Here is a 20,251-nt window from a genome sequence, read left to right as displayed (position 1 = left end):
GCACAATTACAAAATTGGCTAGCGAGTTTTTAAAATATTACACACTTCACCAATCAAAGTTCAAGAAAACATAAATTTGAAGAAACAGCTGCCATTAAAATCGAAATAAAGGAGGGGTAGCTATGAAGAAATTGAAATACAAGAAAGCTTCAAAGAAAACAGAATATTTATTAATTTCAACGATCCTCTTTCCTGGCAACCGATCGCCGATAATATAAATTGTATTTGAACATGGATCATTTTAAAATCTAAAATCAGAGAATGTAAGAAAATATTCAAAGGAATGGTTTTCTGAAAACATGCTCAAACTGAGAATGAATTCATCGTAATTGTCTTATTTAAAAAAATTATACAGTTATTCTGTTATCCGTGCATTATCTGTGTTTAAAAAAATCAGATTCTGATTAAAATGAAGATTAGAAGAATTTAAACTGAATTTCATCGTGATGCGTATCTTCAATGAAAATGTTTTGAAAAGAAGCTGAAAACCCGTGGTTTTATAGCGATTCTTTGCAAAAAGCAATACAGATGGACAAAAAAAATTGGCGAAATATTTTTAATTTTCTGTTGGATGTGATTTAATTTTGTGCGAAAATTACTTTACTTCTCTGAGGTACACAATAAACTATTGGTAACAATAATTCAAGATTTTTCTTAAATCTTATAGAATTATAAATCGATACAATACGACGATTGCGGAACAAAATACTTTTGCGACGGGATGGTGCAGGTGGCAATTAGACGCAGTTTGAGCTGCTGCAGTAGTGTTTTTATTGACGATTAAAGTTGTTTACATTTGAACGAGGTACGAGCCCGAACAGGCTGAGGGCTGCCATGCGAGAGAATAACCGTTACGCCAGTGGTACCCAAGTGTCGCCAAGTTTTGGCCATAACAAAATCTTAATTGATATATAAATAGGCCCCGCAATACTAATCATTATATGTTTCTTATTTTTTTAATAAAATTCAAGACAAAGTTCTCTTACTCTTAGAGAATCATGTTCGAAAGGAAATTATTTCTAGAGTTAAGGAATCGAAATACTTTTCTTTAATGCTTGATTGTACGCCTGATGTATCGCATCGCAAACATATGTGTCAAAATATTAGATATGAATGTTTTAATACTTAATAGTTTAATGTACTAACATACTAATATAATTTTAAAAAAAGGTGATGCATGGATGAAATTCGACCATGTATCCACCAATGCTATGTTAAGCAGGCAAGAGACATAAAAGTCTAGGGACTGCTAAATATTAATAGATACTTTATTAGATATGAAGTTAATATTAACAAGTATATTAAGACTGAAGAAAGCTTTATTGAGCCCACCCCCGTCAGCCTAGTCCTTACAGATTTCATAGCGACTAAAGATGAACGGGTAGTGGGTTAGCCGATAAAATTATTGATAAATTAGATGGGCTAGATATTTTAAACATCAGAAGTGTTTATAATGGTGTACAAGCCATAATTAATCGGAAAAATGAACAAGCCATGTATACTCCCTGTGTTTTTCATCAAATGCTAGCATGATTACATTTTTCGAAATTGTTCAAAGAATCTATACGTTTTTTGTGAATTCGACAACTAAATGAGATAAACTAATGTCTGTATTAAAAATTACTTAGAAAGGTCATACAGATACACGATGGGCGTCAAGAGCAAATACCATCAAGGAATTAGATCCGCAAATAGCATTAGTATATAATGTGTTAATGGATTTAGAAAATAAACAATCCTTACAACTTGTTGAAATTAAAAGCCTATTAAAATAAAGAAATTTAAAAAATTTGTGTACAATATCAGCATGGAATTTAATATTGCAAGAAGTTGATAGAATCAAAGAGATTTGCAGTCAAAAACGATGATTATAATTAAAGCTTCACGTTTAATATAAGGATTATCTAATTACTTGCATAAAATGAGAAACACCATATAGGAAAATATTTTTTCTAAAAATGAGAAATTGTCTACAGAATTTAAAAGAAACCGATGTAAAATTTAAAAATTAGATGATCGATCTTGTGGGGTCTTATTCTTAAAACTTGCGTTAATTTACTGTAACCAAAATGACCATTTATTAACAAGGAAACAAGAAAGTAGCGTAAAGAATGGGACCACACAAAAGCCCTTGTTACGACCAAAAAGGTTCCCTCATAGATAACATGCAAGGATTCTCTGGTGCATTGAATGAATATTTCTTTGTTATGAAAATGAAGATAAATATTCCTGTTACACGTACACAATTCTTCGACTTATTATACTTACTTCGTTCTAAGAAGCGACTGCAGCGATTGGCTGAATGATCGCTGCATGATTGTGATTGCTCAGGAAGCCTTGCAGCCCTGGATATAAACCTAGACTCCAATGAGGAAAGATATACAAGATATCATCCCTGCGCCAGCTTCTCCACCACCGCTCGGAGAAAAATTCTCGCCATTTATCGTCTGTCGCAACATATGTAAATATAATCTAATAAAACTCTAACTAGATTCCATCTGTGTCTTACTGGCTGCGAAGTCACACTCCTTAGGGTTACTAAACCTTAAAATCTCAATAATCTATTCCTTATGTTGATATTTTTTACTTACAATATATATGAAAGGAGTTATAGATATTTTAATAACATAACTTAGGTGGAGATATGAAAAACTTGATATAATTTCTTCACATTTTGAATGATGAAAAAAATTGATATCGATGAATGCAGAAAATTGACATAGAGCAGTTAATGAGTTTGCCTCCAAATATCCTAACGATATTAATTCTAATGAATTATTATCATAAATAATCAGTTAAAAAAATCAGGCAATGGCATTAATTCCAAATCTCAAAATAGCTGCAAATTTAGATATTTAAGAATAATGCATGTCATATCCAAATTTAGATATTATATTACGGATACTTTTGACATTACAGGTCACTGTAGACTCTGCTGAAAGGCTTTAGTAAATTGAAAATTATAAAAAGCTATTTAAGATCGTCATTTGCTCAGGAAAAATTATCGAATAAGGCAATTTTATCAATTAAGCGTAGTTTTACAAAACAGATTGATTTCAATAAAGTAATTGATGAATGTGACAATCTCAAATATGTATTTTGTTGTAGACTGTTTAACAAAATAAGTTGAAAATTAAAACTATAAAAAAATTCTGTTAACTACATTAAATATAATTTTAACTATAAAATAAGTTGAAAAATAATATTTATCTCATTTTGATTTTTTTTGTTACAAGTTGATATCATTTTATTGATAATATGTCCAAGACTTTATATGTTTACAACTATTTGTACTATTACTGTGTTTTATGACATTTTTATATAATATAATTATCGATAAATCTATACCGTTTCCAAATTTGTGTAATATCTTATTTTTTCTTAATATTATACTTAAAAATAAAACATAGAGGCGCAAATTTGTCCTTTTGCCCAGCTCTTAAGCTAATCACATCGGCATGCAATACAGCTTTGTAAATTGATCTTACGACGCAGCAAAGGGCTGAGATCTTCCCACAATGGACACAATGAATCCATGCGCAGCTCTGAAAATTATTATGGTGCCAAACACAGTCGTTTGTGGTTGAGAAGTGGCAGCATTGCCTGTGTGAGACATCTGTTTCACATATGTTAGGTATTTCATCACATAACAGTTCTTCCCCTGATTCCGTTGCAAATTCTAGTCCATCTAGCTCTTGACTAGTTTCGATGATTTTTGGGCATATCCAGTCAAATTTTGTTTAGAGTACGATCCGAGTTACCTCTATGGACACGACCAGCATGATTTATAACTTACTATATATATTACGAGGGAGTGCCCACAATTAGGTAGCGAATGTGTGAAGCTCTCTTTGGCATTGAAATTCGTCAAAGTACCTCCACAATAGTGTCAATTCCTGGCATCTGTGCTAAGTGATGGTTTGACTGAGTAAATAGACGATGATAATAAAATAGCAGATTACGTTAGTAATAAAATTACACGTGAAACAAAAAAATATACATATTCAATAACTACTTAATAAAAAATCAATATATGCACTTTATATTTTATTAAAAAAATTAATGAATAATACATTTTTAACTGAAAAATATATATATTTATACACACACACGTGTGTATGTACACATATACATATTTGATTAGATGAAATTGACAATGCACATGGTGCAGATAGTTAACATGGAATGCAAGCCGTGAATGCTTGAGACGGAATGTGCTCGGTCTGAACAGTGCAGTAGTAAATCCATTGGCAAATAAATCTGCCAACGACTGACTATGCAGTAACATTATTTTTAAACTTAAGAATATTTTTTGTATACCCCATTGTTAAGTTTAGAATATACTTTTTTGGCAATTCTTACAGCGACGAAAACATTCAAGGGCAAAACAATAACTATAATATAACGTCGGACTCAAAATAATCAGAGGTATAGTTTTTTTTTATAATTTTTTTAGACAAGGACACCGCAACAGTTTTGTGCAAATGAAAATGGAGAAAAGTTCTCAGTGAAATAGTAATATAACTAAACATAGTATTACAATACTATACATAGATCATAGAATGATGAGTATTCCGATTAATTTACTCTTATAAATTATCTTAGTTACATTCAAATGTTAAATAAATAAACAACATAAAAAGCTTCTCGTTAAATAATTTAATAGAATGATGAATGAATTTGATAAAATATTTTTGGCAGTGACAGTATAACATTGATAATATAACAAATACAAGCAGGCGTTGAGTTTAAATTAAGTAATAGTAATTAATTAACCAAAGAAATAAATAATATGCAAATTTTTAATAATAATTCTCAGTCATATATAACAATCTTGTATAAATAAGTTTCACCTAAATTATTTAAATAAATAAAAAAGGGTAATATTTTTTTATAATAATTATACATATATAAAATTCACATTCACTCAATAATATACATATATGTATTGTTAAATTTTCTACTAATATATGTATGTATAGATTATTATATAACTAGACAATAATATTTGTAATAAAATAAATTCTATATTATTTTTTTATTTTGTATATCGTATTATGTTAATTCTTCTCCATGTTCATAATGGAAAAATAAAATGTTCAACACACAACATTCAGCTAAAGAATCAATCATTAAAAGCAAAAGTTTAAATCATTATAACTATAGTTCATAAAATTAAATTAAACTCTACATGAATATTTAGTTAAAATATTTTCAAAAAAATATTTCTATGTTATAATTTAATATACATATTAGTGTGCAAAAAATTTAAATTAGCCAATTAATATTGTACGATATATATATATATTTAATTCTTTTATATAACTATACAAAATTTTCACCAGCAATAACTACTCATCACGACAAGTCTAGATTTTACTTTCTCTTCGGCAAACATACATCTCCGACATACAGCCTTACGTTTAGGAATAAAATATTCACATTCAGAATAAATTAAAATCAAAATGTCTAGTTAGATTGCACTTCAATATCACAATTATGGGCTCATTACACTGTACAATGTATAAGTACAAACAATAACATTCTAATATACAATTAAAACAAACTAAATTTTAGACCTGAATTATCCATTTTTAAAATAATATATTAATTTATAGTCAAAATGTAGGTTAAATTTCAATATCGAACTTCAAATACCAATTCCATACATAATGAATCATAATAAAAATTATAAATCATTTCACGTATATACAATATTTAATAATATTCGTTCATATACGACGCTTTGCTCTTTCAGTGTCCAATGAGGTTTGATAAAAATATAATTTACAATAATATACAATCTATTTTATATAATATAGAATTGAATTATTCAAGTTAATAAAATAAAACTAACGATTGTTTCGATAGTCATATAAACAATCTCAAGTATGCATACATTACATCGATGAAAAATCAGAATTATTATACTTTATAATATTTAATTGAAATAATGGTTCAGTATTTAAACTAACATTTTTTTGAGACTATCAATAGACAACACTTCAATTGCACACTCTTAAAAGATCAGAAATGCAATGCGATAAAATAAAATATCCGCAATGATTCGGTGACCTCAGAAATTGTTTGCTCAAATTACATAAAATATTCATTATGTACAACGTTCCGTCAATCATGAGGGTAAATAAAAAGTTAAAGTTTTTAAAAGTTTTTTTTTAATTAAAATTCATTTTTGAACTATTTAGAAATTGATTAACTTTTTTTAAAAATCAGTTAAATCAGTTGATAATTATGTATTACTCTCGGTTGATTTTTCAATGAATAAGAGACTACAATATTTAACCATACCAATGAGAGAAATAATATATTTTCATAAGAACTATCTCAAAAAATCCTTTATTTTTAATTTACCCTCATAGATAAAATTCGTATTACTTAGGTACAACACAATCTTTGTACGCATCTTAACCCTACATTCATCAGAGTTTAATTTTTATTAAATGGACCAATACCAGCGCAGTTTCTCTATCCATATACAAGTTAACTTGGTCATCAAATATAACGGTCGTTTCTGCCTCGTTCCCGATAACGATATACTTACATCATGCAACATGGCAAACAATTACATAGTACATAATACATATATAAAAAGCTTATAAACACTGAAATTAGCACAATCATACGAAAATATTCAGTTAATTTATACGGTTCATTGGAATTCGTCATCAGAGCTCAGTAACATCGTTTTCTCGTGGTAATTGGTGGATATAGTGGCGACTCTTTGCGCCACAGGACGCGGAGCGTGTAGCGAGCCTTCCTCTGGAGCTTTGGTCAATTTATTATTACCTGCGTAAAACACATTTAAGAAAAAAAGTTAATTTTGTTAGCTAACTACCGACACTATGAAGAACATTGAAAGGTAATAAAATAAAAAAATACATATGTTGTTAAAAAAGTAATTTAATGTATACAGGTAATCAAGATTCAATTAAATAATACATTGTATAATACTTAAAAAGTACGTCAACATTTCATTCTCAGAACATGCAACTTGCAAATCACAACACAAGACTATTACGAAAAAGAATCGAACGTTAAGAACTTAAATAATGGAATGGACATTCAGGTAATAATGATATTGGTGCAACTCGTTCATTTTTAATTTCGTCGAATCTAAATGCATGTTTTATAAATATGGCTCACTAAGGAACTTAAGTTCGCATGAATTGGCACCGGAAATTCTAAAAATGGAGCTTTGTCAAACAACGGCGCACATATACAGGCAAATAAATTAAAAGCTGCATTTTAAATTAAAAAAATACTAAGCCAAAATCACATTCACGAAAAAATTAAACAATTTTATATGTATTTACATAAACTTTCAACTATACATTAACTAATCCGCATCCTTGAATAAGTACTTTTTTTATTAAAATAGTGAGGAATTGTTATCTTACAATATAGAATACTTTCTCCTAAATCTAAAAATGCACGATGCACAATCCAATCGATAAAATTTAATTTCACACAAAAGCCCTTATATATAATATATTTATTAAATACATTAAATAAATCTCTATCTATAATACATAATCGATATATTTTTCAATTTTACAAATAAATATTTTTAATGAGGCAGAATGAAAAATAATGTAACAAACAAGCAATCTATGGTGAAATCATGCAAAATGAAATTTTAACAATGAGACATGTTTGTGCATACCAATTTGAAAGCAAATTTAAACATATTGCAAACGAGTTACAATTATAATTCAATATTATTTTATCAGTACAACATCGGAACACACTCTGGTCCATTTATATATTAAAATTCTGAATGTAACATTGAACAACTTCTACGCGGCATTAAACAACCTTAAAACACAAATACAACCAATGAATCTTCAATGGGCTCGACTGTATTTGCCATTGATGATAAACTTCACTTTAGACATACCCTGTATCAACAATAATACCGCATTGACGTTGTTAAGAATGTCGATTAAAAAAAACTATTACATTATATTGAAAAAATATAAATACTAAACTCAAGTTGCATTACAATAATAGTATATATTTATATATTAATAATAACACATAGCTAAATACATGTTCTAGTTTAAATATTTCTAGCGATACAACTATGCAAGAGTATACTGTAACATGTTTAAAACAAATAATAAATAATAATAAAAAAATATATACAAAAAGAAATGAAATTATACATTTTCAAGCAAAAAAATAAATGAGAAAAGTCAATAAATTATCACATATTCAATAGGACGTAAGTCATGTTCGATTTTTGACAATCGTACAATAGTTTTTAATTTAATGCATTTTATGCCGTTTTAAACAATCGTTAATATTTTAAATTATAAATAAAAAATATAAAACATATAACAAGTTTACATTACACTCATGCAATAAGGCATTGTCAAAAATTGATATATTTGAAGTTTAAAGAGTAAATATAGGCAAGCAGAACGCGTTTCAGCACCAGTTTAAAGTTTTTCGTATGGCAGTTGTGACGTAACGTCTGTAAAACATTCAATAAATGAAATTATAGTTTTAGATAAAATCAGGTCATATGACGGCTCTCGAATATCTGAAATATTCTGAGACCAATTTTTTTTAGTAAGTGTACAAATTAGTTTTAATAATTTTTAATCGCTTCTGATTTTTCCCATTTCATGCAGACAATTAGTTTGTTGCGCAGATCCTAGTTCCTCTTGCTCTTATCGCTCTCTTCGTCCAGAATGGAAATATTTGTATATCAAGTCACATAAAACAGATTAGAACTGATTTGTACATCTACTTAATCACAAATGTGGCCCACGAATAAGACAATAAACAAATATGACAACAATGAACATCATACGTCATGCAAACGAAGCAGAAGTGAATAACACTTATAGACATTGAATAGAGCATTCAATTACCTGAACTATACTGCGTGTACTGCTGATATTGGGGATGGAAATTGTGAATGGCATCCGTCATAATGTCTTTGGGGTTCATCGTTTCCTAAAATGTACGAAGCACGTGAAGTGGTGTAACTCAAAAAGATTTAACACATCACAAATGACGAAAACTCACCTTAAGACTGCTCGAAATCGATTGCATTGTCACTGAACGATGCGTGTCGGAATGTAGACCTCTAGCGTACACTTGATGAGGGAACGCATAGCGCAGAGCGATCGCAGCTACCAACATCTCGATACAAATGAGGAAATTCTGATAGCCTGCTGATACAGTACCGGCTGTGGTCGGCTGACCGTTCGAATCGATGATCGGCGATATGACTTCGGCTTTTTCCAAAACGGCCAGAGCGACTCCTAAATAAAAAATACATGTATTTTAGGTCGGAAAAGTTTTTAATAAAAGCAAATCAACAACTAACCTTGCCAAAACGATAAGAAAACAACGCTCTTAACGGTGCAAAACTTCAACACGGGATCGAACGGCGTTAGCATCTCGCGAGTGGCTCCGAGGAACAAAAACAGACCGTACAGCGCCAAGCTCACAGAAATATTATAAATTATCGTAATATAGATGTAACCGCCGTCAGGGCTCCAATCACCATCGTGGTAATGACCAGCGGCCTGTAAAAACACAAGTCCAGTTTATTATAAAATAAAATTATCAGAGCGCACACAGTGCATTAATGAATGACACAACACTCACTTGCAGGAAAATGATGATGAAAGCGCACAGCGGTTTAATGAGGCAGAACTGCAGAGTGGCCTGTTTGCAGAATCTCAAGACTCCGATCGTGTACGTAGCGCCGGCTAAGCAGCGGCCGGCGGCTCCTCGGACGGGACGGCCACGTAAAGCCGACATTATGTTACCCTCGCCGCCCAAGTACTCATAGCATAGCGAAAGGAAATTGTAGATTACAAACGCTAAAACAATATTATACATGAAATTTCATGAAAAAATTATACACGCAGGCACAATTATCAGTTTAGTTTGATAAGATAACAATAGATACTTTTGACACATTAAAAATATTTTCAGAATAATTAAGTCTTGAGAATTGTGCTCTGTAGATTTTTCACAACTAGTGTTTTGAGAATTTTTGATAACTAAACTATAACAAATCTCTTGATGTTCTCTCTCATCTTTCAAGATCGACATTTTGGGTCACTGAACTAAATACATAAGCCCACAAAAGTAGATCAGATTTCAAATATAAAACCAATTTTCTTTATACTAACCCTGATTAAATATAAAAACAAGCAATCTATTTACTGGCTATAACGACAAGCTTTGTAAATGTGTGAGTGAAACGTGATTAATAACATAATCTCATCTAGAATCCCATGAATAGCAAGACATACAAATCTGTAACTAGATATCAAAATAAGATTTTTTAAATATGTAAAAAAAATAACTCTTGCATATTTTGATATGAGCAAACTACTTAAAATTGTAGCGTGATTCTACAATACATCATTATTGAAGTTAAATCAAATAACTAGAGAGATCAGCACACATTATAAACTCAGCTGTGACTATCTACAACTTTAATGGACAGGAATCGAATCTTTTTTATAGCCAATACAGTCAAGGTTGTTCTAAATTAATAAACGGTAATCAAGCGATAACAATAACCACTGTCACACTGACCATGAAAAACAGACAATCCTTATTCAGGTGCTTAAAAGGACTCTTAATTACTGACAAAAATATGATTATTTATGGCCACGGATCCATTATAGCTGACTACCCCTAAAAAGTACCAATATAAGAGTGAATGATAGCTATGAAAATGCTCACACAAGATGCATTAATTTTGTTGTGTCAATTATCGCCATCCCATAAAACACACTATAAAGATTCACTCTTTAATAAATATCAATATTATTTTTTATGATTTATCTAAAGAATTTATCTGCACCAATAGTTTTATCGGCAATGTTATGAACTCTCAACAATACAATGTTTCAAATTAAGGTCAAGTACAATTAGAATCTTCACAAACAAAACCAAACGATCTACAATAATTACCTTCGTAGCAATCTCTTACAGTGAAAAAATATACATAGTATGAATCTTTATTGAAGAATAGAAGTGATATCCACGAATAACATCCATATATGGGCACAATGAATAAAATTCTCACGATCCAACGCTGTTCGGCAGGATTCGTATACCATCTCAAATGGTGATATATCTAAATCAATAAAAAATAATAATAAAAACATGACACACATATATATTGAATATTATAGATAAGACAAAATCCTAGTATTTATATCACATATTGTAAGATAAAGCTAATGACACATATTTGTTTTCAATGCTCACCTGTTGACAAGTTATGAACAGAGCGGCCCAGACAAACACGCCCGCTATTCCTTGAGCTGCTTTGGTCTGCAAAAAAACTGGCTCGGCCAAAGCGCGAGGCAACAGATGCACCGTCTCTGCCGTCGTCGATACGGTGGCCGAAACCGTCACAGCCGCTGCCACCATCGTCGCATTTAAAATGTTACTTGTAGTGGTCATCCTACAATAACATAAATATAATAAATTTACATAGAATTAATATAAGGCGTAATTGCAATTAAATACACTATTAAAACAGATGTTCCAATTGTTTAAAATAAATATTAAGACTGCACGACATTGATTGTAACGGTGTCGCCATAGGCATTTGGAAGGTCAATTGCGCCTTTAGCGAGTCTTTCAACAATTGATTGTAATCAGTAAACTGATATGATAGTATATAGCTCGAACATAAGTAAATTATATATTTAAAATAGTTTATCTTAATCAACATATATAATTTAAAAACTTCATATATAAACACGTGCAAATGTGATAATAATATTGTTTATGTTATATTTTCACATGCAATTAAAAACTAATGTTACTAAGATAAAAGTCATTAAAAACCGTGATAAAATTGAAGTGGTAATAAAACGCATTATTTGCTGTTAGCAATGCAAAAAATGTTTTGTGCATTGAATTATCTCACACTAACAAAATAACTCAGTTTAATTATATATAAATCAATATTTTTAATGCTATGATTTTTTGATATAAAACTATAAGTATCGAAGTTTCGTGTATTTTGCAGTCTAACAATTATCTTATCATTTACATATGTAATCAACTAGTTGTGGGATTTCATGTTTATATCGATTATATATTTTATTATTCACATTCTGTTTGAATGACAGACTAAATAAAATGACAATTGTCTTACATTGTATTTTCTTCAAACAAAACAGGAAGTGTTTTCTATTGTTTGCTTATAATTTTCCATATTATTTCTTATAAATAATAGTAGAAAATGTGTATTTTTAGAATTGATGTTATTATTATAATTATAAACGAAAACATATGATAATATTGGCTAGTGTATAAAACCTAAAATTATGATTTAAAATAGTCATGAGACAAATTAAAAAAAAAAAATCTCATAAGCAAGTAATATATAATTTAAACAAAGAGAAAACGCAATAAAGACAACTGTTTAAATACAAAAAGATAATGACGTTATGTAATTAAATTTGTTCAATTTAAAAAGTTTCGATTTACTTTTAAATTTATTAATAAGCCTTTATAATATGAATATTATGGAGTCTCAAACAATTATCGATTGATTTGTAAATATTGATTTATTAACAAATGTTTATTAAGTACTAAAACCTAATACGACAATATTGATCACATGCCCATAAATTAATTGAATTACTAATTTGGGTAAAGATCGAGAATTATAAATGAATATGTCAGGAATTAATATTATTAATATATATTATGATTATTAAAGATTTTCTTGTATAAATATTGAGGTTAATTATCTAAAGACACGCTAGAATGATATTTGAGTGAATAAATATAATTTTAATGGTTTGTACCATATAGTTAATAACCTTGTGATTGGTTTCAAGATCAATATAAACATTATTCTAAAAAAGTTCTATTCCTGCATGCATTTACACATCATAAATTAGAACACATGGGAAAATATTACGGTGTGAAATAATTCTAGCTAAAATTAGACGCATGTCTTTTGTAAATTATTATACAAACATTTGTCTGCTATGATCAATATGTCAACAAAAAATACCAAATCTATGTTTAGAGTTCAATATTTTTATTTATTTTATTGTAAATCTTCCGTTGTAATATGACAGACAGCCCAATGCGTAACAATAGGACAATTAATAACTACTAAGTAAATAGTGAGACACCAGATCAGTCTTTAAAAAATCAGTGACATATATTTTATTAATCATAAACTATTATTACAGCTTACAAGCAATATATGTGACTATGTTCAACTTTACTCCATTTTGAAATATTGCAGCTTTTAAAAGATCATATTATTTAAAAGCATCATTAACAACATATTGACAATGAGGCTGATCCTGATGCTCTCGTTAAATACATGTTGGATAAAAAGCTTTTTTCATCATATCTATAGATGAAAAATTTATCATAACTATTGATACAAATTTATATGAAAAGTTAGATCAAGAAGACGTAGAAGCCGAAGAGAAAATCAGAACACTGTATCGTTTGAAGTCAATTAGAAGAGATGCATAGAATTGGAGCATCTTTGTTGGCTAAATACTATTTTATAAAACGATACTAAATAATATACCTCTAAAATTCTATGGGACTATTTTCCTTATTATGTTGATGAATCCCTTTCAGAATCCAACAGCTTAAACAATGAAATGGACATCAATGGTGAAATTGATTATTTTACAAAAACTATCAAACAATCTATTGAATACTGCACAATTAAAAATAAAATAATAGCTGACACCTTTCTGCCTAAAATAAAATATTTAATAAAAAATAAAAAATCAAACAAGACACCCGTGGTAAAATTGGTGAAAAAACGACTTAATAAATTGCATAACGAAATTAAAATAGCCATTGCTCAGCATAAAAATCAATCTTGAAAAAATAAACTTAACGATTAAAAAAATTAAATATTTATGACTACATCACAAAATATTGTTTTCCCGTTGAAGATAAAGTTGAAGTTATTGCAGTCTAAGAAATCAATGCACAGTTAACCACTTGAGTGATTTGCCCGAATACAATTCGGGTAGGTCTTTTGCTGTCACACTGATTTGCCCGAACTGGACTCGGGCATATCGTACATGAAACTTTTTATAGTGATTTGACCGAATCCAGCTCGGGTCATTCCCCCACCAGTCTAGACTGACAGATGTCGTAATTTGAAGGACGCGAGTGGCAAAAAAATAAGAAGAGAAACCCGAACCTACTGCCCTGATTGTAATGTAGGGTTATGTATGGAATGTTTCAAAATATTCCATACAAAAAAAGAATACTAATTTTTTATGTAAGTTTCAGTTTTTAGGTAATGTTTGATTCAAATAAAATATGTTTGATGAAAATTAATCTTTTTCTTCGTTGTTTCAGAAATTACGCTGTTTTATATTTTTTTCCTTATATTGTTTATTTGTATTGTATACTAAATTATATTTTTTTCTTTATTTAAGTTTCTTTAAGTTTTTACGTAATGTTTGATTCAAATAAAATATGTTTGATGAAAATTAAACTTTTTTTTCCTTTGTCCTTTTTCTTTCTTTCCTAATACTATTTATTTATGTTTTATACTGATTTATTAAATTAAAAATATAATAAAAAAAACATATTAGTGATAAAAAAGGGTGGCTTTTTTTGACCCACTTTTTTCCAACGGGTTGACCACAGAAGTGGTTAATATTAATAACGTTTAAATTTATTTAGATTATTTCGCAAAACCCATAGAAAAAATAACAACCCAAGAACTAGCTAATATAATTGAACGACTTCCCAACAGAGCCCTTATAATACTTCCGCCGATTGCCATCGATCACTTTTTAAATATTATAAATTCGTCACTTGCTTGTCTATATTTTCGTAATAGTTATTCGAAAATCGAGTACGAACTTTATGCTTCCTTCAAATTATTGATCTATAAGTTTACTGTCTGTCGCAAGCGAAATCTACAAAAATATAATTCAAATTGTAGAACATGTTAATAATAATAATAATATACTACCCCAGATGGGGTATGCATATGAAATAACTGGTCGGATGATCGATTTGTACAGGAGCAGTTTGTTCTTTATATTTAGTTTGGTTTTTCTGTTTAGTAATGGATATAGGCGGGCACAAGTTGACTTTACATTTGAAGTAAAGTCAACTCGTGCTAGTTTTTGTTTTGCCCTCAAAAAATAAAAAGGAGAATAATTAAAGAAATTAAATAGTTACCCACGTTAATGGCTCATGCAAATGAACTGGGAAATAAAATATTAGACACTATAATAATATTGTAATAATATCTTGCCCGATGAGAAAATTGGCTTCAAATGTTTTTATTCCGTTGTAAAATATATTCAAAAGGTCTTTGACAGAAAAATGACCACAGAAGCGGTATTTTTGAACATTGCTAAAGCTTTCGATCCCGTTTGGCACGCAGACATTATATTTAAACTATCTTTGAATTAAAATTGAAAATTATTTGTAAACTTCCAGAACCTTATCTGCTGGAGTATCCCAAGGTTAAATTTTAGAACCATTGCTATTCACAATATTTGCTCTTTGTTGCCGCAGAAGTATACTAAATAGCAAAAAACAAATTACTTATTTTTAAATCTATAATAAGACCTACAATTTTATATGCTTCTCCAGTTCAGAGATACATAATTAGTACTCGTAAGTACTAAATAAAACTTCAGTAATAACAAAATATTTTGTTAAAAGTCACGTCAAATGCTCCATGGTTTGTCCGCATCTCGATGCTACACTATGATTTAAAAATAGATACCCTAACTAAACACTTCAATAAATTAAACGTAAAACACTGGGAAAGAATTAAAATTCATAAAAATATATATATAAAAAAAAAAATATAATAAAATATATAAAGTATAAATAAAAAAATTATATGAAGAATAATAAACGATACTAAAATAAATACTAGTTAATATATATGTATGTGTGTATATATATGTATGTGTATGTAAATGTGTTTATATTTACATGTGTGAATAAAAAAAATATATGTATATAAAAAAGTGGAAAAGAGAGAGCAAAAAATTATAAAAAAATTAATGAAAAAGGAAAAGAAAACGAATAAAACAAAAAAAAAGACTAAGGAGAGGAAAAATGGAAAACAATGTGGCAAAAAAACACTCAAAGGTGAATAATGAGAGAGAAAAAATCATTATTCAATACAAACATCCATCAAAAATAGATAAGCGGGTAAGACCATGATCTAGGAATTGCAAAACACATTAGATATTAAATTAAAAACGATACTGTGAACCCTGATATATTTATGTAGAACCAGTGGCTGTTCTGAGGTCATATCAAGATGTTTGGTAATGGATGAACTGGGTAAATATTAAACTTATTTTGAAATTGGAATAATACATATATTTTTAAATTTTCTATTACTGTGTCCAGACGTGGAAAATATTTAGTTGGAGTGACATCAAACAGTGGAAACGACAGTTAAAATGTGCTTCACAGTTTTTAAGGGATATTCGGAAAGTAATTGATTGAATACTTTTAGAACATTGTTTGAATTGTGACAATCTTCATCTAAACTAATGTTTATTAAAAGAATGATTAACATGTTTTAATAATATTTTATAAAAAGCAAATGTATGAATGTGCAAAGGTCAACATTACTTCATAGTAGTAACAGTATATATTAACATATTACGTTCACGCGTTTTAGCAAAATTTTGCAATCAGACTGTTTATCTTTTTCCAGGATTACAAATAATTGAACTTAAACTTGTAAAACTATCGTGCGAAAGTAAAGAAAATTAAAGCATTTATCGAGTTGGTAATAAATATATATTTATAATTATTTTGATAAAAGTCACACTTTGCCAAAACACTTAAAATTTCGCGAAAATACCGGACAGTAATGTGTTAAGACAATAAATTCAAATATGTTATATAAATATGTTTTTAAATCTAATATATATATCAGACGGTGTAGGCAGACCTGCCGAGGGGATGGGAGAGGGGACAAATTCCCGGGGCCCAACTTTGGAAAAAATCATAGCAAGAATATATTTTAAAAAAAAATATGAGAGGGAATATTCTAAGAAAGAAGCAAAGAAATAACGAAAAATCAAAAATAGCATCGGCTGAATTACATAAATTTAATGGTTTTATAGATTGTATTATCGGTAATTTGACAACTGGATTTAATGCAGAAAAATAAATAAATAATACATTCAGTTGCATGTGGTTATTCCTAAAATAAAATCTAGAAAAAACGGTCGCGAATCTATCCTGAAAATATTTTTTAAAATGTCATTTCAATAAAATCATATCGGAATACATTTTCACCAGTAGATATATATATATTTACAAGTGAAAATATAAATTATCTGGCTGGTGCTAGTAAAATTATATGATTTCAATTTTTCTATATGTAGTAATATTATATATATATATATATATTTATATACTTATCATTTTTATTTACATTCGATGTATAAATGTTACAGTGAATGTGTATTTTTTAGTATAGTTATATTTTCATTACTAAAGTCCAAATACATTTTCACCAATAGATACATATTTCTACTAGCAAAAACATAATTTAACTGATAGGCGCTAATATGCTGCTCCAAATTGTCTATGAAACTCAATTTGACAGTTGCGAAACGTACATTTGCTGTTCAAACCTAAATCTAACCTAATGAAAGTTCTAAAACAAATTACAGTTTTAGAACTTTTATTGGGTCAAGTCCAAAATACAAATTAAGCCAACCCATCTCTCAGGGCAAAATAAGCGGAAAAAAAAGTAAAGACAGACATCGCATCTCACATATTGCTCCATAGTTTGTCTGCATTTCGATATTACACAATGTTTTAAAAATATAATGGCTATCCTTACTGATATTACTATGGACTTCTAATATAAGAGGGCTAACCAAAGTATATTCAAACAGAATTTTGGTCAATAAGAGAGCGCAAAAACAATTATCGCTTCTCAGAAGGCAAAAATTCACATCAAAAGCAATAAAATCGTGTTGTCGCCGTCATTACCGAGCGTTCCCACTGCGACTATGTGTATGAGTGTGTGTGTGTATATGCTTATATGAATTTGTATGTATGCATATGTATATATGTATATATTTGTATGTATTTTAAAAATTGTAATATATTTTATACTTTTGGCAATGGTGACGCATTGGGTTTACCTGTCAGGTCACGATGGTTATAATTTTAATAAATAAATAAAACTATTTTCAAATTGTTTCATATAAGAATTTGAACTAGTCATGCCTTTTAACTTTAAAAGGCTAAAATATCCAGTAGGGCTCAATTTGATTATGACATAAGCAATTTTTTGTTGCTATTCTCACCGACAACAAAAGAAAAATGTTGATAGCAAAATCAAAATACTGATTAAATGATTTAAAAATGAAAGAAATAAAAATTCACGATATGAATATTGAAATGAAATCGAATCGCTCATTTACACAGAATATAAATAAATAAAATGTTTATATAATTAATTGTCAACTTTCCTGCATATGCGGATTTTCCCACTAACGAATGACGAAACAGTTCTAATTAACAACCACGATATGAAATGAAAGGCGAATAGAATATTTGATAATGCGACGTCGACGCGTCTTGTTGTTTATCCGAAAAATATGTTTGCACAATAAACATACGCTTTCTGTTCCGGGTCGATCCTCGGGCTTCGCGAAAAGAAAGCGCCCCGAGGTTGAGCCGCGAGGGGTGCGGGGAGGGCAAGGGCAAACTCCCAGCTGTCAGCTGTCAACGACGAAGGTCGTCTCGGAGGAGCGTCCTTCGACGGATTCGATCGAACGAACGAACGGGAAGGGTTCCCACCTGTGCGGATGTGCGCCCCCAGGGGGCTGTCGCGGCCTTCGCGGTCAGTGGAACGCCCTGCAGGGCTGCGCTGACGACAAGCTCGCTCCGATCGGCCGCAGTGTGGCCACAACTAGCGACTGCGCACGAACACCTTTCTCCGCTGGCGGCAGATAACATACGGAACGGAGTTACGGCTGCGTTCGCATTTTCGGTCGACTCCAATTTCTATAATGACGATTCAAATACACAATCTTGATAATCAATAATAATTAATTACTAGATTTAACATTTATCCAACTTTTCTGCGCAAAAATTGGTTGGTAGCACTGTATTTAATTATGACTTAGATGCACGATTTGCGACCATAAATATTTAAGTTTATTAAATCTGGAAATAAATAGATTCAAAAAATATAGGACAGAAAAAAATCAATAACAGTCATAAAATGGAAGCTTTGGACTGTAAAGTGACTTCTTTATTTATATTGGTTATCAATTGATCATGATATAATAAAATGAAAGGGTATGTTATAAAAGGTTAGAGGACCTCATGATGATTAAATGATCCAAATGAATTCTTTATAACTTATTTTATTAATACCATTTCAAACTTTTCTGCGGTTTGTGTTCAATTGCTAGTGTGTTCATTTATCCCTATCATTATTTATGTAACCCTCGTCATTTATAACTCGAAAACCTAAGTAGTACTTAAATCTGAACTATTTGATATCTTAGGTCAAAGAAGCAAAATTTGCTTAGCTAGGAATAGAGCCGGCTCAGATATAGTATTTTGAGAATTTCCCGAAGCCATGCACATAAAGAAACTCCGCATACTACCGTAAAGTCGCGTCTCTTCATACATATCATAACTAAACAGGCCCCGCATATAATATTATATTTACCCGAGGCCCTGCAAAGCCCTTGCCAGCTTTGGTTAGGGGATTCTTAGCCTAATGTTCATTAAAAGGTTTCAGTGGATTATCATTACAATCTTAGCATATATCATTACAATCTTAAAAGGGGATTCTTAGCCTAATGTCCATTAAAAGGTTTCAATGGAATATCAATACAATCAATAATTTAAAAAATATAACTTAATGTTTTTATTTTAACTAAAAACATATAAGTGTCTGTCCACGCTGAAAGTGAATTTGTAGATACACGTTTTTCAAATCAAAAAAGCTCAATTTTTATAACCAGGGACAATTTTGATTAATTATTTTATTGCATTTTTAAATCGTTCTATAAATTTGCTTTACATGTTGTCAGACATTAACAAAGGTACAGTACAGCCTTACGCGCCGTACGCGCCTTAACATGCAACCGAGCGAAAGGGAAAACAGCTCATTGACAGCGGCTGGTGCGGGTGCAGACCAGTAGCTATCGGACTTTCATTCAAATCTGTTTATTCGTCTGTGTGTGCTGTTCAGTCAATATTT

The 20,251-nt window shown here is 29.9% G+C and overlaps 1 protein-coding gene across 2 annotated transcripts; it reads right to left on the bottom strand.

Moving 5' to 3' along the window:
- Positions 1–6,190: 6,190 nt before the first annotated feature.
- On the bottom strand, positions 6,191–19,064 carry Tmep (Transmembrane endosomal protein). 2 transcript variants are annotated; one of them, XM_088186122.1, is made up of 8 exons: positions 18,832–19,064; positions 11,272–11,470; positions 10,972–11,137; positions 9,646–9,863; positions 9,362–9,563; positions 9,058–9,296; positions 8,901–8,985; positions 6,191–6,807 (listed from the first exon to the last, which is right to left on the bottom strand). In XM_088186122.1, exons 2-8 carry the CDS (start codon positions 11,467–11,469, stop codon positions 6,671–6,673), a joined length of 1,245 nt encoding a protein of 414 aa, XP_088042248.1. In that variant the 5' UTR covers position 11,470; positions 18,832–19,064; the 3' UTR covers positions 6,191–6,670. The 2 variants fall into 2 exon arrangements, with proteins under 2 accessions (XP_088042248.1, XP_088042249.1); XM_088186123.1 differs by lacking the exon at positions 6,191–6,807 and adding an exon at positions 6,904–8,497 and having other exon boundaries at positions 18,832–19,045.
- Between the last annotated feature and the right edge of the window lie 1,187 nt (positions 19,065–20,251).

Source organism: Plectrocnemia conspersa, unplaced genomic scaffold (genome assembly GCF_051122295.1).
Source record: "Plectrocnemia conspersa isolate PC_06_02 unplaced genomic scaffold, ASM5112229v1 ptg000005l, whole genome shotgun sequence".
Classification (NCBI taxonomy): domain Eukaryota; kingdom Metazoa; phylum Arthropoda; class Insecta; order Trichoptera; family Polycentropodidae; genus Plectrocnemia; species Plectrocnemia conspersa.
Note: the sequence above shows the minus strand (reverse complement) of the source record. Positions and strands in the feature narration are given on the sequence as shown.

Coding starts and splice junctions, on each gene's coding strand:
- Tmep (XM_088186122.1), bottom strand. CDS start 11,469: ATGACCACTACAAGTAACATTTTAAATGCGACGATGGTGGCAGCGGCT. Junction 9,297..9,361: donor TTTCTTATCGTTTTGGCAAG/GTTAGTTGTTGA, acceptor TTTTTTATTTAG/GAGTCGCTCTGGCCGTTTTG. Junction 6,808..8,900: donor GTACACGCAGTATAGTTCAG/GTAATTGAATGC, acceptor TGTTTTACGCAG/GTAATAATAAATTGACCAAA.